The sequence below is a fragment of the Carlito syrichta genome, unplaced genomic scaffold (genome assembly GCF_000164805.1).
Source record: "Carlito syrichta isolate Samal-C Ts95f unplaced genomic scaffold, Tarsius_syrichta-2.0.1 Scaffold126431, whole genome shotgun sequence".
Taxonomy (NCBI): Eukaryota; Metazoa; Chordata; class Mammalia; order Primates; family Tarsiidae; genus Carlito; species Carlito syrichta.
In genome coordinates, this window is record NW_007070527.1 from 45,810 (window position 1) to 70,494 (window position 24,685).

The 24,685-nt window shown below is 54.8% G+C and overlaps 2 protein-coding genes across 2 annotated transcripts in view; one reads left to right on the forward strand and one right to left on the reverse strand.

The window, feature by feature from the left end:
• The window catches only part of NUP188 (nucleoporin 188), a 48,689-nt gene extending 32,346 nt beyond the window's left edge, over window positions 1–16,343 (forward strand). The window contains exons 24-43 of the mRNA XM_008048612.2: window positions 72–178; window positions 1,875–2,081; window positions 2,185–2,354; window positions 4,055–4,124; window positions 4,530–4,597; window positions 5,016–5,211; window positions 8,724–8,801; window positions 9,073–9,158; window positions 9,404–9,549; window positions 9,814–9,995; window positions 11,593–11,793; window positions 11,967–12,059; window positions 12,758–12,916; window positions 13,247–13,384; window positions 14,041–14,115; window positions 14,203–14,439; window positions 14,887–15,018; window positions 15,298–15,371; window positions 15,502–15,631; window positions 15,766–16,343. Of these exons, the coding sequence (XP_008046803.2) occupies window positions 72–178; window positions 1,875–2,081; window positions 2,185–2,354; window positions 4,055–4,124; window positions 4,530–4,597; window positions 5,016–5,211; window positions 8,724–8,801; window positions 9,073–9,158; window positions 9,404–9,549; window positions 9,814–9,995; window positions 11,593–11,793; window positions 11,967–12,059; window positions 12,758–12,916; window positions 13,247–13,384; window positions 14,041–14,115; window positions 14,203–14,439; window positions 14,887–15,018; window positions 15,298–15,371; window positions 15,502–15,631; window positions 15,766–15,942 (2,726 nt within the window). The 3' untranslated portion in view covers window positions 15,943–16,343. The remainder of the gene's footprint in view (window positions 1–71; window positions 179–1,874; window positions 2,082–2,184; window positions 2,355–4,054; window positions 4,125–4,529; window positions 4,598–5,015; window positions 5,212–8,723; window positions 8,802–9,072; window positions 9,159–9,403; window positions 9,550–9,813; window positions 9,996–11,592; window positions 11,794–11,966; window positions 12,060–12,757; window positions 12,917–13,246; window positions 13,385–14,040; window positions 14,116–14,202; window positions 14,440–14,886; window positions 15,019–15,297; window positions 15,372–15,501; window positions 15,632–15,765) is intronic.
• A 689-nt stretch (window positions 16,344–17,032) lies between these two features.
• The window catches only part of SH3GLB2 (SH3 domain containing GRB2 like, endophilin B2), a 16,823-nt gene continuing 9,170 nt past the window's right edge, over window positions 17,033–24,685 (reverse strand). The window contains exons 3-11 of the mRNA XM_021707812.1: window positions 23,710–23,843; window positions 22,797–22,889; window positions 20,786–20,848; window positions 19,356–19,379; window positions 18,895–18,984; window positions 18,602–18,702; window positions 18,000–18,240; window positions 17,681–17,788; window positions 17,033–17,153 (exon numbers count right to left, since the gene is read on the reverse strand). Of these exons, the coding sequence (XP_021563487.1) occupies window positions 17,681–17,788; window positions 18,000–18,240; window positions 18,602–18,702; window positions 18,895–18,984; window positions 19,356–19,379; window positions 20,786–20,848; window positions 22,797–22,889; window positions 23,710–23,843 (854 nt within the window). The 3' untranslated portion in view covers window positions 17,033–17,153. The remainder of the gene's footprint in view (window positions 17,154–17,680; window positions 17,789–17,999; window positions 18,241–18,601; window positions 18,703–18,894; window positions 18,985–19,355; window positions 19,380–20,785; window positions 20,849–22,796; window positions 22,890–23,709; window positions 23,844–24,685) is intronic.

A 24,685-nucleotide genomic window follows, 5' to 3' on the forward strand; every position in this document is an offset into this window, starting at 1 on the left:
TGAACAGTAGCCTCTCTAAGAGCCTGAGTGTGGCACAGTTGATGTCTAAACTGTTTCTTGTGCTTCTTTAGGTGCTCATGGGAACAACCTCATTGCTGTTCTAGCCAAGTACATCTACCACAAGCATGACCCTGCTTTGCCACGTCTTGCCATTCAGCTGCTGAAGCGACTGGCCACGGTAGGATCCCATTTAATCAACCAGAGCCCCAGGAAACAGAACCTTCTTGAGACCACTCTGTCCTCTCCTGGCAAAAGACTTTTAAAGTACATAGCCACACACACACACACACGCACGCTCTCTCTCTCTTTCTCTTTCTCTCTCTCTCTCTCTCTCTCTCTCTCACTCACACACACAAATGTGTGGAGTTTTTTTTTTTTTTTGAGTTGGAGTCTCACTCTGTCGCCCAGACTGTAGTGCAGTAGCCGTTCCCGGCCACCGCAGCCTCGGCCTGCTGGGCTCCGGCGATCCTTCTGCCTCAGCCTTCCAAGTACCTGGAACTATAGGCGCGCGCTATCACACCCGGCTCATTTTGATTTATTGTAGAGATGACGTCTCGCCAAGTTGCCCAGGCGTGTTTTGAACACGCGGGCTCAGGAAATCCACTCACCTCAGCCTCCCAAGGTATGGGATTACAGGCTGAGCCACCGAGCCTGGGTACAAATGTGTGTTTATATGAGGGTATTTTTTGGGTTACAAAAGACATACATGCTTACTGTAAAATGTTTATTTAAATGTCACAAATAGATATAGCATAGAAAGTTAAGGTGCCCTATGATCCCCTTGTTCCAAGAATCCCTAGGGATAGATTGGTACACATTGATTTATTTTTATTTGTATTCTGTATGAAGTAAGTGGGTGTGCACTATGTGTACTGCTTTGTGATTGGCTTTCTTAACACCATATCGTGCAGTCTGTTCACATGGGCACATTAGGATCTACTTCATTCTCTTGAATGCTTACATATCATACCCTAGAATGGCTACATCCTGATTTTGTGGGACTATTTTCTGTCTTTCACTGTCATAAGTCTTGCTACGGTGAATAATATTATCTTTAGAACCCTGTAAACATTTTTTCACAGTTCCTGAAAATTAGGTATAAATGAACATTTTAGTTTTTATCAGATATTTTCTTTTTTTTTAATTTAATCAATATTTGTGTTTGTTTGTTTGTTTTGTTTTGTTTTGTTTTTTTGAGTTGGAGTCTCACTCTGTTGCCCAGACTGGAATGCATTGGCATGCTCCTGGCCACCACAGCCTCGAGCTGCTGGGCTCCGGCCATCCTCCTGCCTTAGCCTTTCAAGTAGCTGGAACTACAGGCGCGCACTACCACACCCAGCTAATTTTTTGATTTATTGTAGAGATGTCTCACCAAGTTTCCCAGGCAGGTCTCGAACCCACTGGCTCAGGCAATTCACTCACCTCAACCTCCCAAGGCACGGGATTACAGGCTGAGCCACCGAGCCCGGCTAATACATATTTTTTATTATGATATTGTGGGGTACAGTTAAGGGTTAGGTATACAAATTATCAGATATTTTCAAATTACTCTCCAAAAAAGATTGTAACAGTTTATGCTCCTAACACTAAGTCTTACATCTTTGCTGCAATGACTTCATCAGTGTTTAAGTCTTTGCTGATCTAACAAGGAAAAAAAATTGATGTATTTATGTAACCATGGGAGAGGTTGAGTGTCTTTTTAGGTTGATTCTGTTTCTCCTGTGAACTTTTGGGCATCTCATGTTATTTGTTGGGTGATAATGCTGTCTGTCTGGACACTTCTTGTATCTGCCTATTTTCTGGGAGTTCTCCAGCACCCTCCTGCAGAAGCCCATTGAGGTTTTTCTGGAACTGTGTGTCCTTGTCTCCACCAGGTGGCCCCAATGTCAGTGTACGCTTGCCTGGGCAATGATGCAGCTGCCATTCGTGATGCCTTCCTGACCCGACTGCAGAGCAAGATCGAGGACATGCGAATCAAGGTCATGATTCTGGAGTTCCTCACGGTCGCAGTGGAAACCCAGCCAGGCCTCATAGAACTGTTTCTGAACTTGGAGGTGAAGGATGGCAGTGATGGCTCTAAGGTGAGCCTGCTCTTGAGTTGAAACTGGGAGGTGGTTCTGTGCCCCGCAGTGTGGCTGCTGGCAGTGGCTATGGGATTGAACTCTCACCTGTCTTGTCCCGCAGGAGTTCAGTCTTGGGGAATGGAGCTGTCTCCATGCAGTGCTGGAGCTAATTGATACCCAACAGCAAGATCGATACTGGTGCCCGCCCCTGCTACATCGTGCAGCCATTGCCTTTCTGCATGCCCTGTGGCAGGACCGTCGGGACAGTGCCATGCTGGTCCTTCGGACCAAGTAAGTCTGACTCTGCGAGTAGTGTTGTTGTCCTTGTCTGTAAAATGAGAGTAGCAGTTGTTCTTATCTCAGAGGCTTGTTATTGGCACTTCACTGGGAATATGCATACACAGTGCTTAAGCTAGGCACACTGGTGTGTACCTGAATCTTAGCTACTCGGGAGACTGAGGCTGGAGGATCGCTTGAGCCCTGGAGTTTGAGAATAACCTGGGCAACGTAGTGAGACCCCATTGCCAAAAAAGATTGTATTGCCTGGTTCAACACACGGGCATTTTACACTTGTAAATGTAATGCTGCTACCAGTATTGAGGATCTTAAAGAATTAAGCATGTGTAAGGTTCAACTCCTTTGGTGTTGCTGCCTTTCAAGCTCTATCAAAACCTATTTTTCATGAGAAACATTCAGATGATAGTTGCTTGCTTAAGCCATTGGAATGAATAAAACACTGTCCTCTTTGGGCCCTGTTGGCACAGGGGAAAAAAGGTTAAAAAGGCTAAATTTTTCCCACATCTCTAAAATAAAAAAAATTAAGAGGAAAAAAAGAAGGCTAAATTTGGAAGTCTGCTGTTTTATTTCCCTCCCCACTCTCTTCTTTGTGGGGCTTTTGGAAATGTGGAAGGAATCACAAAGAGATTATTGATCAGCTCTATAATGCACAGTTGTGTTTCTTTTTTTTTTTTTTTTTGAGTTGGAGTCTCACTCTGTCACCCAGGCTGGAGTGCAGTGGCATGCTCATGGCCACCACGTCCTCAACCTGCTGGGCTCAAGCTATTCTTCCTCCTCAGCCTTCCAAGTAGCTGGAACTACAGGCGTGCACCACCACACCTGGCTGATTTTTTGATTTATTTTAGAGACAAGGTCTCACCAAGTTGCCCAGACTGGTCTCGAACCCCTGGACTCAAGCAGTCCTCTTGCCTCGGCCTCCCAATGTTCTGTGATTACAGGCTTGAGCCACCACACTTGGCCTTCAATTGTGTTCCTTTTTTTCTTTCTTTTTTTTGAGTTGGAGTCTCACTCCGTGGCCCAGACTGAAGTGCAGTGGCACGCTCCCAACCACTGCAGCCTCGACCTGCTGGGTTCTGGAGATCCTTCTGCCTCAGCCTTCCAAGTAGCTGGAACTACAGGTGCATGCTACCACATGTGGCTAATTTTTTTTTATTTATTGTAGAGATGAGGTTTCACCGAGTTGCCCAGACGTGTCTCGAACCCGTGGGCTCAGGCAATCCACTCACCTCAGCCTTCCAAAGTGCGGGATTACAGGCTGAGCCGCCGAGCCCGGCTCAATTGTGTTTCTTAAGAGGAAAATACAGTTTTATCTATGGAACCCTTTACATAGGAGCAGTTGATTTATGATCGGACTGGCTTGCCTGAGCCTGCGGGTTCGGGACCCGCTTGGGCAACTTGGTGAGACCTCATCTCTACAATAAATCAAAAAATTGGCCGGGTGTGGTAGCATGCACCTGTAGATCCAGCTATTTGGAAGGCTGAGGCAGAAGGATTGCTGGAGCCCAGCAGGTCGAGGCTGCAGTGGCCGGGAGTGGCCACTGCACTCCAGTCTGGGCGATGGAGTGAGACTCCAATTAAAAAAAAAAAGATCGGCTTGGCAAAATATGGAAAAGTAGTCACCAAAGGGAGCTAGAGAGAGGAGAACAGACTGTGGGAGAAAAGAGTGTGATTTCCAACATGTATTTTCTTTCTAGACCCAAGTTTTGGGAGAATTTAACTAGTCCGCTGTTTGGAACTCTTTCTCCTCCCTCAGAAACATCTGAGGTAAGGCAGAGAGGGTGGGGGGCAGGACAATGGCTGCAGTCCCCGGGAGGAAAGGCTGGGCTTGAGATGGGGCTATAGAAAATGATAGCTTCTCTAATGAAACAGCAGAATGTTCTCTTTACTGGAAAAGTCTTTCCGAAAAGTGTCTGCTTCTTCTCCCTTTGGTGTCTTGCTCTGGGAAGGAATGTAGCTTGCTCTGCTCTGTGTTGATGGCTCTGTAGTCTTCTCCACTCACCTGGAGACATTGTGGATCTGATGCTTCTGCTTTTGCAAGTCAGATGGCCATTGGCATTTGTAGGGAGTACAGTTGCTCATTCTCCAAGTACTGAGCTCTGTGACTCTGGGGGACAGTGGGGAGAGATTTCTCTGCGTGATTCGTGTCTGTTCTACTCTCCCTCTCCACAGCTCAGCATCCTGGAAACCTGTGCCCTAATTATGAAGATAATTTGCTTGGAGATATACTATGTAGTTAAGTGAGTCTGTTCCCCTTTTAACTGAAGGTTGGGGAGAGGGAGCTTGTGGAGGCCCTGTTGCTGGGTGCATGGCTAGAAGAGCCAAGACAGAGAAGAGATCTGGTTTGGAACCATATGGAGGGCCAGTGAGCTGTGTTTCTGACCAGTTCAGTGATGGCGTTTATGATTATCAGAAAGAGTTATGTGAAGCAAACTTCATGTGACCGGGATTTTGTGGAGGAGGAATCCTGGAAAGGCCTCAGCCTAACCCGTTATGTTGAGCAAGAAGTAGGAGCCCCATACATTGGAGGTGATCCTGGAGTCGTCTGCCTTTAGCCCATGTGAGGTTGCTTTCTCTGCCTCAACAAGGGTCTCTCCCATCACATTCTCGTTAGCTTTCAGAACCTAACCATAGCTTTTGTTTTTCTTGGCACCATAGGGGTTCATTAGACGAGTCGTTAAAAGACACACTCAACAAATTTTCCAGCGAGAAGCGCTTTGCCTACTGGTCTGAGTACGTCAAGTCCTTGGCAGCTCACATGGCTGAGACAGAGGGCAGCAGCTGCACCTCCCTGCTAGAGTATCAGATGCTCGTCTCCGCCTGGAGGATGCTCCTCCTCATTGCCACCAGTCACGTAAGGCATTCCTGGGCGAGTTTTCGCTTTGGTGTCTTGGCAGTGGCTTGTTGTGATGCCTCGCAGACACAGCCTCTTGGGATGAAGAGCGAACCACACTTTATCCCTGAGAGCCAGCATGTAACAGATTCTGTGCCAAGAGACTGGGCCCAGTGGGGGTATTTGAGAGAGCTGGGGTCCAAGAGATCCTTAAGAGAAGTGCAGAGAGGTGATTTGGAGCTCTCTCAGATGTTCCTAAAGCCTCCTGAAGCTCCCTTTGGGCCTTATTTGTCTGAGGTGCTCTCCTCCTGCGTCTGTCTCTTGTGCACATGCGCGATTGCCTCCTTGTGGTGTGTGCCCTCTAGACACGAAATGTTTGTTGATGGATGAGCAGGTAGCAGAGAGCAGTTTGTCATTGGATCTAGAAACTGCATTTCCCCATCTTCTTAGAAAAATAAAAGGCCATTGTCTTGTGCTAGCTGTCTACTGAGAGTTGGGTTTGAGAGAGAGTGTTAACATTTGGGAAATGTTTGTGCGTTTTTCTGGGATTTGACACCATTATGCTGTATTATACAGCCTTCGTGCTGAACTGTCCTTCCAGGGGATATCCAGATTCATACCTTGACTTCGTAACAACCTCAGCTTGGTAGATGCCTCCTTTGTCCAAGCAGCTCGTGCATCTTCTGTGAGCTTTGTGCCTAGTGTCAGACTGCCCACATACTTGAGGCTTTGAGCCCAGGAAGAATGGGTATGTGAACACTCTTGCCATGGCATGGTGGCTGTGGACCCCTGAGACTCCAGGAACGCTGAAAAGTTCAGCCATGTTTGAGAATGGCTGATTCCCTGGGGTATAACCTCTGTGTCACCTGCCTTTAGGCCCTAGGCAGGCAGCAGGTCTTGAGTTTTAGCTCTGAAAATCTATCTCCCTCTTTCCCACTAGGAAACCTAACTGGCTGAGTCTAGGATATTGCCACTCATTCATTCACTTAATGGCATTAGTAGAATGTGTACTATGTGCCAGGCATCAGGATACAGCAGTGAATCAGGCAGATAAGATCTTTGATCTAGCTCAGCCTGTAATCCCGTGCTTTGGGAGGCTGAGGTGAGTGGATTGCCTGAGCCCGTGGGTTCGAGACGCGCCTGGGCAACTTGACGAGACCTCATCTCTACAATAAATCGAAAAAATTAGCCAGGTGTGGTAGCGCATGCCTGTAGTTCCAGCTACTCGGAAGGCTGAGGCAGAAGGATCGCCAGAGCCCAGCAGGTCGAGGCTGCAATGGCCAGGAGTGGCCACTGCACTCCAGTCTGGGTGACAGAGTGAGACCAACTCAAAAAAAAAAAAAAAGATCTTTGATCTCATGGAAAATGGCTTGGGAGGAAGCTACGTTGTAAACATTCACCAATAAAAAATACAGTTCCCAATGATTTGCCATGAAGGAAGTAATCAAGATGCTGTGGTGGTGAACACATGTTATAGAAGTAGTCTGGGAGATGCTCTCTAGGAGGTGATGTCCCAGCTGCGACCTGGGTGTATGAAGAACCTTCCAGATGGAGAGCTTGAGGAGAAGGGAACTCTAGGCAGATGTAAGAAGTGGAAAAGAGCTTGGTGTGTTCAGGAAGGAGGAAGGGGCAAGTAGGGCTGAACTAGAGGGAGCACAGGTGGGAGTGATTCCAGAATCAGATGGACCAGATCCTGTGGGGTCCCCAGACCATAGGGGAAGAGTTTGGTTTGCATTTTGAAGGCACTGAAAAGCCTTTGAAGGGTTCTAAGGTTCTAAGCAAAGGACAGAGTCATAAAGAGGAGGTGAACTGGGCTTGATTCTGACCATATTGAAGAGTGAATGGAGAAACAGCAGGTCCTTCAAGCCCGTTTTAACCCTTTGTACTCAGATGTCCCCTCTCAGGGTACGTAAAGACATTGCTGGTAATTATATAGGACAAACTTTTTTTTTTTTTTGAGTCAGAGTCTCACTCTGTCGCCCAGACTGGAGTGCAGTGGCCACTCCCAGCCACCGCAGCCTCGACCTGCTGGGCTTCGGTGATCCTTCCGCCTCAGCTTTCCAAGTAGCTGGAACTACAAGTGCGCGTTACCACGCCCGGCTAATTTTTTGATTTATTGTAGAGATGAGGTCTCACCAAGTTGCCCAGACAGGTCTCAAACCTGCGGGCTCAGGCATTCCACTCACCTCAGCCTCCCAAAGCGCGGGATTACAGGCTGAGCCACCGAGCCCGGCTTAGGACAAACTTTTGCTAGCTCAAATTTTTAAAAAATGTAGATTTCCTTGAAATTTTCCATTCAATTTGCATGAAAAATCAAATAAAGAGATGGAATATATACTGAGATATATGTTTTTAAAAATCGGGCGTTATAGAAAGAGATGTGTGAAGTACTTTTACAGTGGTGTACAGACTGGACAGTAAATTGCATATTATTATTATTATTATTATTTTTTTTTTTTTGAGTTGGAGTCTCACTCTGTCTTCCAGGCTGGAGTGCAGTGCATGCTCACGGCCACTGCAGCCTCGACCAGCTGGGCTCAGACGATCCTTCTACCTCAGCCTTCCAAGTAACTGGAACTACAGGCGTGCTCTCCCATGCCCGGCTAATTTTTTGATTTATTTGTAGAGACAGGTTCTCACCATGTTGCCCAGGCTGGTCTCAAACCCTTGGGCTCAGGCAGTCCTCTCGCCTCAGCCTCCCAAAGTGTTGGGATTACAGGTTGAGCCACTGCACCCAGCAAATTGTGTATTATTAAGGCTGGGTGCGGTAGCTCACGCCTATATTCCCAGCATTTTGGGAGGCCAAGATGAGAAGCTTGCCTGAGCCCACGGGTTCAAGACTAACCTGGGCAACTTGGCAAGACCTCATCTCTATAATAAATCAAAAAATTAGCTGGGTGTGGTAGCATGTGCTTGTAGTTTTGGCTACTTGGAAGGCTGAGGCAGAAGGATCGCCTGAGCCCAGCAGGTTGACCCGGGGTGGCCGTGAGCATGCCGTTGCACTCCAACCTGGGTGACAGAGCAAGACTCCAACTCAAAAAAGCAAAATTATGTATTATTAATGTGAAAGGAGGGAAATGAGACTGCATTGTCTACTCAAATAGAAAACGCCAGGTGGAAGATGTCAAACAGATTCCTCTTGCTCAGTATGTATTAATGAACCTGTAATGCATGTCGGTGACTATTTCATATGGTATCACACATTAGGAAAATATAAGATATAAAATTTTGATTTTTTTCATCATAAATAAGTTCCTTAAATATCCAAAATTCTATTGTAAGCCAAATAAAATTATGATATAATTGGTTCTGGCGCTCTACTGTTTAATATGAAGTGATTTGATTTTCACTGTTTGTAAAAAAGTGTGGTCGAGTTACTAGTAGGTGGTCCGTGCGATGTCTCTGAGTATAAAGGGTTAAGTTGGGGATAGTAACTTATCAGTGACTAATGGCCTGACAGAGAACCCCCTGTTTCTTAGCTTCTAAAGTCTGGGAAGTTTTCCCAGTTGAAACCTGGTTCTGTTTCTTTGCAGGCAGATATAATGCACCTGACTGACTCTGCCGTGCGTCGCCAGCTCTTTCTTGATGTGCTCGACGGGACCAAAGCATTAGTAAGTGTATCTGGGAGATTTCCCATTTCTCCCAGGGAGAAGGTCTCCAAAGTCCAGTAGAGCTTGTGAGACTGCCAGCCGGCCACACGATGGTCCAGGTTGGCCTCAGAAGCCTGAAAGGTCTGCTGCCACCAAGTCAGCCCAGCCTCCCCACAGCTCCCCCTGGGAGGAAAGGCCTGCAGCCAGGAGGCACCTATGAATGGAAAGTGCATCTTCTGCTGTGCCTGCTCACAGGAAGCAGTTTTCAGACTGATGTGCTATCTCCCTACAGCTCCTGGTTCCAGCCTCTGTGAACTGCCTCCGCCTGGGCTCCATGATGTGCACTCTGCTGCTTGTCCTCCTCCGGCAGTGGAAGAGGTGAGCATGGTGCCAAGAGGCGGGCCAAGGGCCGGAGCTGCCTCATCAGTGTGCTTGTTTCCGCTGGCTGGCCCTTGGCCTTCCAGAGGGGGAGAAAAGAGTCTAAACTGGACCGGGAGTGGGAGTGACACAGCAAATGGGAGATAAGGCAGACTGCCTGATACGCGTCCTGGGGTGGAGCAGGGTCCGTGTGAGGCCTTTTGTGAGGTGTGTTGTTCTCCCCCCCCCCCGCATATTCTTTCTAGGGAGTTAGGTTCTGTGGATGAAATCCTTGGACCCTTGACAGAGATCCTGGAGGGAGTGCTGCAGGCAGACCAGCAACTCATGGAGAAGACCAAGGCCAAAGTGTTCTCTGCATTCATCACGGTGCTGCAGATGAAAGAGATGAGAGGTGAGGGGCAGGGGGAGCAGCTGCTGTCTGCCTGCCCCTGGTGGCCATTAGCCTGGGCTACGGGTGGCTCCTGGGACTTCTGAGTTTTAGTCTTGGGATTCTTAGGTCAGGAAAGCTTTTTCTTTCCTCCACCTGTCTCCTCCCTTCCCACTGGACAGATGCAGTAGTGCCCTACTGCATTCCTAGCCACTGCCTGGGAAGGAACCTTGGTGGCAGTGGGAGTCAGTCTGGTGAGAGTGACAGTGTCCCCTGTGTGCTCCACAGTAAGTGACATCCCACAGTACTCCCAACTGGTGCTGAATGTCTGTGAGACCCTCCAAGAAGAGGTGATTGCACTCTTCGACCAGACCCGCCACAGTCTGGCCTCAGGCAGTGCCACAGAGGACAAGGACAGCATGGAGACCGATGACTGCTCTCGGCCCCGACACAAGGACCAGCGTGATGGGGTGAGGGAGCCGTTTGTCCTCCCCGCTGCCTGCCAGTTCAGTGCCTGATCCCGGGTGACTAGTGAGCAAGACAGCTCGTCACTGTACTTCTAGGGCTCACAGCCTGGTGGGAGGAATAATAGACCAGGCACTGCCTGACTGGCTCTAACCTGATCCAGGACTTGGAGAGAAAGTGCCTTTTCAGTAATGACTTCAGGGATTGGGAGCGGCAGGCAGGCAAGGGGGGTGGGGATGAATCGGGCATCGAGAAGAGCATGTAGCCAGCTGTGGGTCAGAATCATCCATTCACCTGAAGAGAGATTGGTGTGAGCAAACAGTGAAGGAGGGCTGGGGAGTGAGGCTGGTGACGGCAGCCCCATCAGGCTCTGATCTGGGGCCTGGGTGAAATAGGAAGTGATTTAAGGGTTTTGAGCAGAGAGAGAAGTGATCTGATCTATGCTCCAGAAAGATCACTCTGAATGCACCCATTAAACCGTGTTCTTCAAACTGTGGGTCATGGCCTGTTAGTGGGTCTTGAAATTAGCTCATTTGGTTATAATCAGCATTTTGAAAAAGTGAAATATAAGGCCTGGCATGGTGGCTCAGCCTGTACCCAGCACTTTGGAGGCTGAGGCGAGAGAACTGCCTGAGCCCGGGGGTTTGAGACCAGCCTGGGCAACTTGGTGAGACTTCATCTCTACAATAAATCACAAAAAATTAGCCGGGCTTGGTGGTGTGTGTCTGTAGTTCCAGCTACTTGGAAGGCTGAGGTAGAAGGATCTCCTGACCAGCAAGTCAAGGCTGTGGTGGCTGTGAGCATGCCACTGCACCCTAACCTGGGCAATAGAGTGAAACTCCAACTCAAAAAATAAAAGGGTTGACCAGGCACAGTCGCTCAAGTTCACTTTGGGAGGCTGAGGTGGGCGATTGCCTGAGCCCGTGGGTTTGAGAACAGCCTGGGCAACTTGGTGAGACCTCATCTCTACAATAAGTCAAAAAAAATTAGTCAGGCATGGTAGTGGGCACCTGTAGTTCTGGCTACTTGGAAGGCTGAGGCGGAAGGATTGCATGAGCCCAGCGGGTCAATGTTGGGATGGCCGGGTGGCCGTGAGCGTGCTACTACACTCCAGCCTGGGCGACAGAGTGAGACTCCTACTCAAAAAAAAAAAGGTATTACTGTGGGCTGTGGCCAAAAATAAGTTGGAAAAGCTGCTGGCATAAGGATTAAAGAGGGTGGAGAAGCAGCCATGGTAGTGCAGCACGAGGTGAGCGCCCTCAGAATCCATGTGGTGGAGCTGGTTGGGTGCCGGGTGGGACACAAGAGGCAGCACTGAAAAGGCTTGGTGATCACGTGGGTGAATGGGAACGAATGGGCTGAGGTTGTGCCCATCAGTTAGGGGTTGTTCATTAGGTTGGGGGAGTTGCTGTTTCCTGAGCGCTGGACACAGGAAGAGGGGAAGGGTGGGGAGAGAGAGTGAGTTCTGTGTTAGTCACGTTCACTTGCAGAAGTGTGTGACTAAACAGGTCTTGGCAGCAGGGCCAGCGTCACTGTCCTTCTCTCATCCTCTTCCTCCTTGTCCTCATCTTCCTCTCCTTTTTTGCCCTTGGGCCCCAGCAGGTGTGTGTCCTGGGCCTGCACCTGGCCAAGGAGCTGTGTGAAGTGGACGAGGATGGTGACTCCTGGCTGCAGGTGACCCAAAGGCTCCCTATCCTCCCCACCCTCCTCACCACCCTGGAGGTGAGCCTTCGCATGAAGCAGAACCTGCATTTCACCGAGGCCTCCTTACACCTGCTCCTTACCCTGGCTCGCACCCAGCAGGTAGGAGGCCAGCCTGAGGGCAGGAGGGTCCCTCTTGGTGCTTGCTGGGTTCTGACACTCGCAGAATCTGTAGTCTGTCCCAAGACCTGCCCTTGCGGGGCAGCTGCAGGCTTAAGTGGTGGAATCGTGGGGCAGGGACAGGCTCTGTCTCATTCCATATCTGTCCTACCCAGGGAGCCACAGCAGTGGCTGGAGCTGGCATCACCCAGAGCATTTGTTTGCCCCTCCTGAGTGTGTACCAACTCAGCACCAATGGCACAGCACAGGTGAGTGCCAGGAGCTTCCCAGGCAGGTCTGACTTGGCCAACCTGGGGTTCCAATCGAGAAGTCTCCCTCCTTGACAGTCGCTTTCCACTTAATGGCCTGTCTAATGCACTGATGGTGAGATGGCATTCTTGTCCTAGGCTGGTCTCTAGCAAGAGAAGCTAGAGGCTCCACATGGTCTCTGTGTACCGCCTTTGGGAGATGGGATGGAGTCTTCTGTTACAGGCAGAAGGAGGACCAAAGGCAGCTGAGAACACATCCCAGGACCAGGCCTCTGGCCAGGGCTGCTGTCCCCTCCTCTCTCCTTCTCAAAGGAAGTTTGTCATTGGGACTTTTCTCCACCTGTTCCAACAGACCAAGACTAGGAGAAAGGGAGGTGGGTGGTGGGGCCATCAATTCTGTATTAAGAATCTAGCCTAGCCTTAGAGGAAGCATGTGAGAGCTTGGGTACGGCAGCAGTGTGTTCAGGTTCACATAGCAGTGGGTGGTATACTTGAGTCTGGAACTCAGGGTATTATGTCTCTTGACTTGCATCTGTTGGCCTCGGCACCTTTCTGCCCCGGCCACCAGGTGGTGGCTGTGCCCACTCCAAGAAGTCTTTTCCCTCCTTAACTGCTGGGCTGCAGGGAGGCCCTGCCCCACCTGCAGCTCATTTTCCTGGGGCTCCACGTCCTTAGTGTGTCTGCTGTTTGTGTCTTAGACACCTAGTGCCTCTCGGAAGTCCCTGGATGCTCCCTCTTGGCCAGGGGTCTACCGCCTGTCCATGTCCTTGATGGAGCGGCTGCTCAAAACTCTGCGCTACAATTTCCTGACTGAGGCCTTAGACTTCATGGGTGTCCACCAGGAGCGGACCTTGCAGGTAGGGGCTGCCAGCATTGCAGAGCTGGGGGTCTCAGGGTACAAAGGGGTCTGGGCCATTTGGGGGCAAGTGGGTGTGGGGCGTGAGCCTTGACAGTGGAGGGGTGTTGATGCTCTCATTTCTGGGAAGCTTTTGGGATTGCTGGCACACTGGCCAGCCAGAGTCTGCAGTGATAGGAACGGTCTCAAGCCAGCACGGACAGTTGTACTGCCAAGCTGCCACCTCAGTGTTCGTGGGATTGAGACCTTTTCTGTGCACAGGAGGATGGGTGTGGGTATGTCAGGTCCCTGAGCCATCCTCATCCTGCTGTCCCCTCTCCTCTCCTCCCAGTGCCTCAATGCAGTACGGACAGTGCAAAGTCTGGCCTGCCTGGAGGAGGCGGACCACACTGTGGGCTTCATTCTGCAGCTCTCCAACTTCATGAAAGAGTGGCACTTCCACCTGCCTCAGCTCATGCGTGATGTCCAGGTGAGAGCTCCAGATGCTGGGACTTGGAGGATTCTGGGGATTGCTTGGAGACAGGAAGGCTGTGGACACTGTGGGCAGCTCCAGTGACTTGCAGCTGTTCCTGAATGTGGGCTTTTGGCTTGGGGAATAGAGGGCATCGTCTCCCGTGCTCTCTGGCTAAATCTTGCTCTTCACAGTGAAGGGCAGCCATGTAAGTTACACAGGCTCCATCAGATAGACCTTAGCTCAGATCCCTGAAGAACAGACCTAGAGTTGGCAACAGCTGGAGAGCGGTGGGGAAAGGAGCCAGACAGGCTTCTGTCATTTGCTGGTGGTGTGGCTTTGACCACGTCACTTCACCTCTCTTTCTTAGCCTATATTCTTTTCTTGTAAAATGGAATCAGAGTCCCCATCTACTTTATCTGCTTAGGACCTTACAGTGTGCCAGGCACTTAGATCGGTCCCAGGGAAAGAGTTCAGGCCTGAGCCCTGCTGGGCCCGAGTTGGCAGTCCTGAGTACTTAATGGCTGTAAGGACTTGAAGCTAGAGAGTGGCCAGGTGAGCATTTGTAGGTAAGAGTAGAGCACTGGTGTCAGATAGGAGTCTATGGGGTTGGTCTAGCCCGGGGACCGCTGCCACCAGTAGAATCCCTACTTGTCATTCCTGTGTCTGTCCAGGTCAACCTGGGTTACTTGTGCCAGGCCTGTACATCCCTCCTGCACAGCCGCAAGATGCTGCAGCACTACCTACAGGTGACCTGCGCCCCCAACCCCCGCGAGCACCGGGAATGCGTCACCTGGCTTTCCTGGGCACCACCTTCTTTTTCTTCCTCTCCCCAGAACAAAAATGGGGATGGCCTCCCCTCGGCTGTCACCCCCCGAGTACAGCGGCCACCCTCTGCCGCCCCCACTGCCCCCTCCTGCTCCTCTTCCTCCAAGCAGCCCACTGCTGATACAGAAGCCTTGGAGCAACGGGCCTTGCACGCGGTCCAGTGTGGCCTTCTCAAGATCCTTAGCAGGACCCTGGCAGCCCTGCGCCACTTCACCCCGGATGTCTGCCAAATCCTGCTGGATCAGGTACCAGCCACCACCTGTTGGCACCACCAGCTTCTGGCAGTGAGCCTTGAAAGCTCTGCTCCAAGCCGGGCGTGGTGGCTCAAGCCTGTAATCCCAGCACTTTGGGAGGCCGAGGCGAGAGGATTGCCTGAGCCCAGGGATTCGAGACCAGCCTGGGAAACTTGGCGAGTCCTCATCTCTGCAGTAAGTCAAAAAACTAGCTGGGCGTGGTAGCACACGCCTGTAGCTTTGGCTACTCGGAAGCTGAAGTGGAAGGATCACCTGAGACCAGTAGGTTGAGGCTGCAGTGACCATGAGTGTGCCACTGCACTCCTGCCTGGGTGACAGAGTAAGGCGCCGACTCAAAAATAAATAAAATTTTAAAAGGGAAAAAAAAAAAACTCTGTACTGAGAGCTTCCCGGGACCTCAGCAGGGTACTTAGTTGCTCTCCTTGTCTTGCCTTGTAGTCCCTGGATCTTGCTGAATACAATTTCCTATTTGCCCTGAGCTTCACCACTCCCACCTTTGACTCCGAAGTGGCCCCTTCCTTTGGGACCCTTCTGGCTACAGTGAATGTGGCCCTCAACATGCTTGGAGAGGTAAGTTGGGTGCTATCAGATGGAGTCTTCTCCCCAGCTCTTCCTCGCAGTCTGCCGCTCTGCCACTTCCCAGCTGCCCGTGGGCATTCTATCTAGCCTTCCTGAGCCTGCCCACTCATAAACTGAGCATGATAGAACCCACCCGTGAGAATTGCTGTGAGGACTGAGGTAACTGATGGAAATCACTTTGTGTAGGACTTGCCAAGTAGGAAGCTGTCAGTAAGTGGGAGTTGTTACTCTTGTCTTTTGTTGTTTTACTGCCTGCTTTTTTCCCACCAGCTGGACAAGAAAAAGGAGCCCCTCCCCCAGGCTGTGGGGCTCAGCACACAGGCAGAAGGGACCAGGACATTAAAGTAAGACCTCCTTCTGGGACTCACCAGGGGCTGGGCAGTCATGGGCCTGCCGTTCTCTTGGATGTGCGGCCAGCCCGGACCTGCTGGCACAGCCCTCTGCAGCAGTGCCAAAGCCCCGCCCTCCTCCCAGGTCGCTGCTGATGTTTACCATGGAAAACTGCTTCTACCTGCTCATCTCCCAAGCAATGCGGTACCTTCGGGACCCGGCTGTGCACCCCCGGGACAAACAGCGGATGAAGCAGGAGCTCAGCTCTGAGCTGGTATGGATGGCTGTGGGAGCTGACTGGAGGGGACAGGAGGGCAAGAGCGTGTGGGTCCTGCCCAGCAGCCCCTGAGGGTCGGAGACAGTGGCCCAGAGATGCTGGGCCCTACGGAGCCACCTTTTCTCTTGCAGAGCACGCTGCTCTCCAGCCTCTCGCGCTACTTCCGCCGGGGAGCCCCCAGTTCCCCCGCTGCTGGCGTCCTCCCTTCGCCTCAGGGCAAGTCCACCTCTCTCTCCAAAGCCAGCCCTGAGAGTCAGGAGCCTCTGATCCAGCTGGTGCAGGCCTTTGTCCGGCACGTGCAAAGATAGACTGAGGCATGCCGCCCTGCCCCTCCCCCAGCACCGCCGCCCTGGGCAGTTGGACTGCTGGGGCCTGCCTGTGACGAGGGCACCTCTTGTCACCCTCTCCCTGGCATGGCCACGACTCCCACCACCCACCTGCTGGCATTATTTTTGTAACAGATCAAGAGGTCAGCAGCAGGCATGGGGAGCCGAAAGTTCCGTGCTCAGGCCCTGCTGTTCAAAACACCCCAGCGATGTATTCCTTTCCTCTGCGTGTTCCCCACAGCACATGGCAAGGCTGCAGCTGGTGTATGTAGTGCAGGAGGCCGTATGCACGGGCTTGAAAGCCTGTTTTCCATGACTTGTTCTTGCAGTTTTTGGTAATACTGGGTCTATTTATACAAATATTAAAATACAGTTTATAGACAGCTGTGTGATGTGGAACTCCAGAGCTCAGGCATGACGAGCCTGCTCCCAATCTCAAGTCTCCCTCGGCCAGGGGCCAGGGGTGGAGTGGTGGCTTGGGGACTCACACCTGGCTAAGGGGAGGACTGAGTGGGCATGGTCAGAGGTTCCCTTCTATGCATGGCCCCACACCCCTGCCTTCCCTGTCCCCTCCCGATCTCCAGATGGCCCCAATATGGGCCTTTTACAGCATGGGGTTTCTAGAATCAGGCTGACCTGGGCCCGAGTCCCTGGTCGGCACTTGTCAGTTGCACCGTGAGGAGGTGGCTGTCTTGCTGATCTGCCCTCTTCTAGAATGTGGACCAGAGAGCACACAGGCATGTGCTGGGCTCCATGCCTGACCTGCAGCAAGCCCTGAGAGAACCTGTTATTTGAGCCGAAACTGCCAGGCACATCCTGCAGCCTACTCAACAATCCCAATTTAGGAACATTTCTCTTAGGAGTCAGATTTTTCCTGTGTGGTTTCGGGTCCAGGACAGCACAGGCCCCGTGGGAAAAAGGAGGGCAGGCAGGCTGTACTTCCTGCCTTGAGGACCTTTCCCTTCCCTCTGCCCCAGTGTGTGTGTTTGGGGGTGGATCACCCCACCCTGAAGGAGCAGGGCAAAGGGGATATCTCCCCCCGGCTCAGGGCCAGCCTGACAGGAGCCTAGGCGACTCGCACACAAGGGTTTATTTGTCATTGGCTAGAGAGCAAGCAGACAGGCAGAAGTAAAAACACCAGTTAAAAAGTGAGTGTGGAGAGGTGAAGGCTGCAGCCGCCGGATTGGCTTGAGCTGTGGAGGGTAGGCTAGCACCGGAAGATGCTGCTCCGGCCAGCCGGCCCCTGACAGGCTCTCCCCTCCCAGAGAGGCAGCACCCAGTCCTGGGGTCTGCCAGGGCCCTGTCTGCCTCACCGCTGCCCCCCTTTGCGTACTTTGGCAACTAAAAAGCAGGTGCTCTCTTGCCAAGGGCGCACCCAGGGCTTCCCAGCCCGTCTATGGCGGCCCCACCCAGCCCAGGCGAGCGCAGCTGCTGCAGCCCACCCCTCCCTCTTAGTGGAAGGGGAGGCCACACGGGGAGGCCAAGTGCTCGAGGATGCAGGCAGGAGGGGGCTCCAGAGCCGCAGGTCAGAAGCAGGGCTGGGGGAGGGGCGGGGGCCATTCAGCCTTGGGCTCCCTCACAGTTGGGTGACGGAGCACGACAAAGGGTGAGCTGATGTCCCCACCCTGAGCAGCTGTGTCACCAGCAGGCCAGGTGAGTGGCAGGACTGCGCCCGTCCTCTCCTGCCAGGCCAGCACGGCCGGGGCTGGGCGGGGCCTGCCTAGCTGAGCAGCTCCAAGTAGGTGACCGGGACCTTGCCCTTTTTGTTGCCTCTCTCGCCAACGAGCCAGTCGGGGTCCATGCCGGGCAGGCTGTAGACGGTGATGAGCTGCAGAGACGCAGAGGAAGGTCACAGCCCGGCCAGGGCAGAACCCAGGACCAGTGGGGGGACCAGTGGGGACACGACCGCCCCTCCCCACAACCAGGGCCTCCGCGTTTCAGGGCGGGTGTGCCTTTCCCGGCTCCACTGAGACCAGAGCGGACGCCCTGCCCAGGGCCCGTCCCCCAGCTGTTCTCGCCCCACGTGGCACCAAGCCCACCTCATCAGCCAGCAGGGCCAGCTCGCTGCTGTCGGCTGCCTCGTAGTCGTAGAGCACCCGGGCCTTGCGGGTCCCGCTGGCGGGAGGGGCCACCTCCTCCAGGCAGAGCGCAGCCTCCGCCGGAGGGCCCAAGCCAGCCACAGAGGGTACCACGGGCATGGTGGCTGCAGCGGTGGTGGGCGAGGTGCTGCTCAGGGGCGGGGAGGAGGGCTCCGTGGTGCCCACGAAGGTGCCTGGAAATCTGGAGCGGAGGAGGGGGTCAGCCGTCGGGGTCCACATACCCGGAGGCAGGGGCCGCCCTAGCCCCAGCAGACCCCCACCCTGGCTACTCACATGGCGCCCTGGGAGCTGGCAGCACAAAGGGAAAGGCATAGCAGAGTGAGACGACCCAGCCCTCGTCCCGCCATCCTCGCCACCCTTCGTTCCCTACAGACGGCCCCCAGCCCCAGGGGGCTCAGCGGTCACCAGGGCCGGCCACCCCACCCTCGTCTATGAGGAGCCAGGCCCAGAGAGCCTTCTGGGCAGAGCCCTCTGGTCTGTGTTACAGGCCCTTGCCCGGAGGAGCCAGGGGGCCCCAGGGGGCCGGGGCGCCAGCCCCACACCTGCCCAGCTGCTTCTGCAGGTCCAGCATGTGGCGGTAGCACTGCGCGTAGTAAGTGGTCTGAGCCTTGACAAACTCGTGGAGGCAGCGCAGGTGGTTCACCTGTGGGGAGGAGGCCAGGGTGACTTCTCACCTCTCCCGGGACAGGTGACTTCTCCCCTCCACCCAAGACGTCTGCCAGACCCTGGCCCCGGCACCCACCACACTGGGGGAGGATGGGGACCCCCTTCCCAGTGGGCCTAGTACCCCCCTCAGGTCACGAAGGCCCTTCAGCAGCGGGAGGGTGGGACTCACGTGAGTACTGCTGATTCCCTCCAGCAGGAGACGGGTGACTTCTGCCTGCCGGTCAAACTCTGTCTGCGCCACACGGAGCTCCTGCTCGGCCTGGGCACAGCAGAGCAGATGTGAGTGCCCACTTCGCCCACCAGCCTCCCCTAGCCTTCCGTTGCATCCCCAAGGCCTGTGCAGAGGACCTGGCCCTTCCCCTGGGGGATGCTGGGGGCTGCCCGGGTCTATGCCTGATGCACACCTGGAGCCGGACTCAGGACCTCCATTGGCAGCCATGGTGGCGGACCCCCCCGCCACCCACTGGGAGAAATCCACCTAGCAGAGGCCTCCGAGGGCCTACTGTGTGCTCTGGGCCCTGTAGGGAAAGCAGTCACCCCAGCGGGTGTGGGCAGATCCCAGAGCTAGACACAGACCCGACCCCGCAACAGCAGGTGAGACCAGACCTCACCCCCCAGGCCCCAACTCACCTTGTCCACCTCATCATTCCAGAGCTGCAGAGACCACAATAGGACCGGTCAGCAGGAGAGAGGGAGGACAGCTAGACCCAGAGACCCAGCCTCGGCCCACTCTATTCCACTGCCCCACCCCCAAGGAGGGGGCAGGGTAGGCAGTCCCATCTGTCCAAGGTGTGCATGCAGGGGGGGACAGCCAGCTGGGAGTCCTGCTTGTGTGTCTCCTGCAGTGTCAGCCCAGACTCCACAGGGTCTTGAAGACTGAGTGCCCCCACCCCGCCCTGACTTGCGGCTAAGGCTGGTGGCTGGGAGGCAGGACTGTGTGACCCTAGGTCAGCCACTGAATCTTTCCGTTCTCTGGCTCAGTGGCAAGAGAACACACAGGGTGGTCTCTACCCTCCAGGGTGCTGCTCCTACCATGCACCCAGGGAGGAGGGCACGAAGTGGCGTTGGAGTCTAAAGAAGAAAGATCCTCTCCCCCCGCCATGACTCCGGAGATCACTGCCCCTGCCCACCTCTGGAGGGCTTACCTAAGACACGACCTGATATGCCAAACCTAGACCCAGGCCACCTCTGTGGGCCTCAGGGCCACACAGGAGGCCCACCCACGGGACCATCCACCGCTTGCCCCACAACAAGGCCTCGCCACAGGCCTGCCAGAGCTACCTCGGACCTGTGCCCCCCAGGATCAATCACCGCCACAGAACGATAGCATGACATGTGGCAGCATGTGCGTGACAGGTGAGGGTCAAGGGCTTGTGCGTGAGGGTCTCATCCCCAGGACAGGGAAGGAGACAGGGCGAAAAGGCACAGCTGTGGTCTTGACAGGCATGAGGGAGAGGTGTGGCCTAGTCCCCACACTAAACAGTAAATGCCAGATATCTCAACAGTGCTGGAAAAAACCAACAGGTACTAAGACAACACGGCCTTCCCAACCCAGCCCCAGGCCCACACCCTCCTCAGAACACACCCTGCTTACTGTCCTCTGGGCCTCCCTCCCCATCCCAGGCCTCTCCAGGCCCCTCCTCGTGCCCCACACCTCACAGGTGCACCACAGAGGCCACTGCTGTGCCCACAGCGTCCTTGTCGCCTGTCAGAGTCTGTGAACTCAGGGAAGGCCTCAGGGCCTGACGTTCAGAGCTGGTGCAGGGGTGGGCAGTGGGACCTCCTGAGGTGGGGGTGTGCAGACTCAGGGTCCCCAGCGACGGGATGGCCACCATCCTCAGTGCACCATGCTCTTAGTGTGGGTGGGAGAGGCAAGTCCAGCCACACAGTCACAGGGCCAGGCCGCAGACAGAGGTCAGGGCTGCTGCTTGTCCCAGCCTCTCAGGACTGGCCCTGTCATGTGGCGGTGCCTCCAATCTTACCCACTGGCTCCTGTGCGGTCAGGGCCTAGGGTGGAGTGTGGGGGGAGAAGAGGCCGAGGTGAGGGGCGGGACGCTTACCGCGGAGGCGCTGGCCGAGAGAATGTAATTACGAGGTCTAGTCTCCTGAAAGTCGGGCACCGTCTGGCAGGGAACAGAGTCCATGGGGGGAGGGGGTCACTCTGGGCCAGGGCCAGGGTCAAGGCCAGGAGGCCACCCCAGAGTCTCCCACAAGGAGATGCCAGGAGGCTCCAGCCCCAGGGATGGGGGGATAGACACAACCCAGACCACCTTCTCCCGACTCCAACCACCTGAAAGTGGGAGGGAGCCAAGGACTTGGTGAGTCCAGACAGAGATCGAGCAGGTGGATGCACTGGGAGCCATGAGAGCAGATGCTCGAGAGACAGCTGCAGCTGCTGTCACAGCCCTTGCTTCTGGGTAAGCCAGGGCCACCGCCCCTCCTCCCTGCACCAGTCACACTCAGACACCCCCAGCAGAGTCCGCTCCCCACCACAGCTCTACCCAGCCAGAACCTCCGCACACATCTCTCACGCCTGCATCAAGGGCCAGGTCCCGCCCCGCATGAGGGTGGATAGATGGATGCACAGACAGACAGAGGGACAGGTGTTCAGTGTTTGCAAAAAGCTGACTCACAGGCTCCAGTGCCTGGCATCCCCCTGAAGCCAGAGGCCCCGCCCGGGAGAGGCTCTGGCAGGGAGACCAGCTGCTTGCAAAGTGCCCTAAGGACATGGGCTGGCCACGGCACCGTGGGCCCACGGGCAAGATGGGCAGACCCGAAGCAGCACAGCACGTGGGGCAGGTATACTCACATCTCCCTCACACTGAGCCAAGTTACCCAAAGCAGAACGGAAAGGAACAAAAACAGAGAGTTAGTGAGTCCAAGCGCGGGCAGGAACAGGCCCCCAGGCCCTGGTGGGAGGGGACGCGAGGCAGACAGGTGGCTGGACACACGCAGTCCCGGGGAGGGAGTCCTGGCGGGTGTGTTCTTGTGTTGGGGCAGAGCTGCGGGCTGGAGTCCTCTGGGACACCATTCCTGGGGCCGCCCAGGGCCCAGCTCCAGAGGGGCCACACCCTGCAGTGACTGCGGAAAGGCTCCCTGGGCCTGGCTGACTGGGTCTGTCCAGGCTGGAGCAATGGGGGCGACTGTCCTGCTCGGGTGCCTGGGAAGAGCCACAGGCCCCCAGCAAGACTATCAGCTGGGCCCCTGCCTGGATCTAGGCCCTACACATCCAAGGGAGTGGAGGCCCTGCCAGGGCTCTCACCAGGAGCAGGGTCAGTTCCAGGGCCACACTGGGAGGGGATGCGAGCAGGCTTGGGCCAGGGCCGTCACAGGCAGCTGTGCACCTGGGCAGGAACGGGTGGCAATCTCCTAGCATGTCTGGGGCCTGGGAGTTCCCTCTGCAGGGCGTGAGGTGGCCTTTGGGTCCCTACGCCCCTGAGAGGCTGTAGGTGTGTGCTCACCCTTGGGCCCAGCTCCTCCAACCCTGGCCCGGCGCTGGGCAAACCGTCCCATGCCGGGCCAACGAGTACGCTGGGAGAGAAGGGGGAGCTGGGCCAGCCCAGGCCCGGTACACTCTCATGGAGCGACTGATAGGGCCCTACAGACACGGCCCTGAGCAGCTGGGTGGTCCCGCTTTGGGGCTCTCCGCACCATGTCAGGGGCGCCTGAGCACAGGGTGCCCAGAGCCAGGATTCAAGCAGCAGGTGGGGAGTTAGTGAGGGGTGCCATGCCCAGGCAGAGCCGGGGTCAGAGGCAAGTCGAGGACAGGCAGGGCAGGGCATGCGAGAGACTCCAGCTGGCTGTCTGGGGGGCTGTGGGGTACCCTGCACCCAGGGGAGGCACTGCTGGTCCACCCACCCCACAAATGTCTGCCCTGGGATCCAGAGTGCTGGAGCTACCAGGGTTCCCTTGGGGGTGAGGACAGAGCAGTATGGCCTGAGTGGCCAGCCAGCACCCCCCAGCCAGGGAAAGGGTAGAGAGGGCATGCCAAATACCAGGCCCCTTCACGCGCCCTCCCCTTGGCTCCAGCCAGAGCTCAGAGAGGGCCAGGAGGCCGGCAGGGACACCTACCGTGGCTTTGGCTTCTGCGGCCTTGGCCTTCTTCAGCCGTGCCTTGCAGGCATCCAAGTCCAGACGCCGGTTTTGGAGGAGCCGCCTCTCCTTCTGCAAGGTGGAGCACAGGGAGCAGTGAGAACCTGGGCAGCCCCAAGAGACCTTCAGCTGTGTGTGGCAAGACTGGCCAAGACAGGGAAACGGCTGGGTGTGGTGGCTCAAGCCTGTAATCCCAGCACTTTGGGAGTCCAAGGCGGGAGGACTGCTTGAGCCCAGGAGTTTGAGACCAGCCTGGACAACTTAGCAAGACCTCATCTCTATAAAAAACAAAAACAAAAATAAAAAAAGTAGCTGGGTGTGGTGGCACACACCTGTAGTCCCAGCTACTCGGAAGGCTGAGGCCGAAGGACTGCCTGAGCCCAGGAGGTCGAGGTTGCAGTGAGCTGCGATCGTGCCACTGCACACCAGCCTGGGAAACAAAGTGAGACTCCACTCAAAACAAAACAAGGCCGGGCTCAGTGGCTCACCCTGTAATCCCGCGCTTTGCGAGGCCGAGGTGAGTGAATTGCCTGAGCCCACGGGTTCGAGACCCGCCTGGGCAACTTGGCGAGACCTCATCTCTACAGTAAATCAAAAATCAGCCAGGCATGGTAGCGCGCGCCTGTAGTTCCAGCTACTCGGAAGGAGGAGGCGGAAGGATCGCCGGAGCCCAGCAGGTCGAGGCTATGGTGGCCGGGAATGGCCACTGCACTCCAGCCTGGGGGACAGAGTGACACTCCAAAAAAATAACAAAACAGAAAAAGGGAAACTGAGGCCCAGAGATGGGAAGTCACGCCAAATCACTCAGTCCCCGGGCGCTGCCCTTGGGGCCCCAGCACAAGAGGAGAGGCTGCCACGGTTCACAGCAGGCAGTATGGCCCAGGGCCCTCACCGAGATCGTCTTCCAGTCCCCTTCCAGGAAGTTGCGCAGGGGTGTAAGGAGGCTGATGGAGGACGTGTGGATGAGATCCCTCTCTGCGGCTCCCAACCGCTTTTCTGCTTCTGCCACCTTGATCAGTGTCTTCCCTGGGAAAACAAGAGTTTCAGAGGAAGAGGCTTGGGCAGCTCTGACCCCCAGGCAGGTGGGGAGTGCTCAGGAAGAGATGTGCCCAAGAGCTCAGGGCAGGAGCCTCCATGCAGAACAGTCTGCCTGGCAAGAAGAGGAAGGAACCTGCACAGTATCGGTGGGGGCTGACAAACAGAATCATGGGAAAGCAAAAATATGGAACACTACGTGGCCACTAAAAAGACGAGAGGGGGCCAGGCACGGTGGCTCAAGCCTGTAATCCCAGCAATTTGGGAGGCTGAGGCAAGAGGATTGCCTGGTCTGAGGGTTTAAGACCAGCCTGGGCAACATGGTGAGACCTCACCTCTATGATAAATTAAAAAAAAAAAATTAGATGGGCATGGCAGCACATGCCTGTAGTTCCAGCTACCCGGAAGGCTGAGGCGGAAGGATCGCCAGAGCCCAGAAGTTCAAGGCTGCGGTGGCCGGGAGCGGCCACTGCACTCCAGCCTGGGTGACAGAGTGACACTCCAACTCAAAAAGAAAAGATAAGAAGGGCTAGACTTCCGGAGTAACAGAGAAAAGAGCTCAACAAATCCTCTCCCCAAAAGGTTATAATAAAACTGGACACAAGCCGGGCTCGGTGGCTCAGCCTGTAATCCTGCACCTTTGGGAGGCTGAGGTGAGTGGATTGCCTGAGCCCGTGGGTTCGAGACCCGCCTGGGCAGGTGAGACTTCATCTCTATAATAAATCAAAAAATTAGCCAGGCGTGGTAGCGCGCGCCTGTAATTCCGGCTACTCGGAAGGATCACCGGAGCCCAGCATGTCGAGGCTGCAGTGGCTGGGAGCGGCTGCTGCACT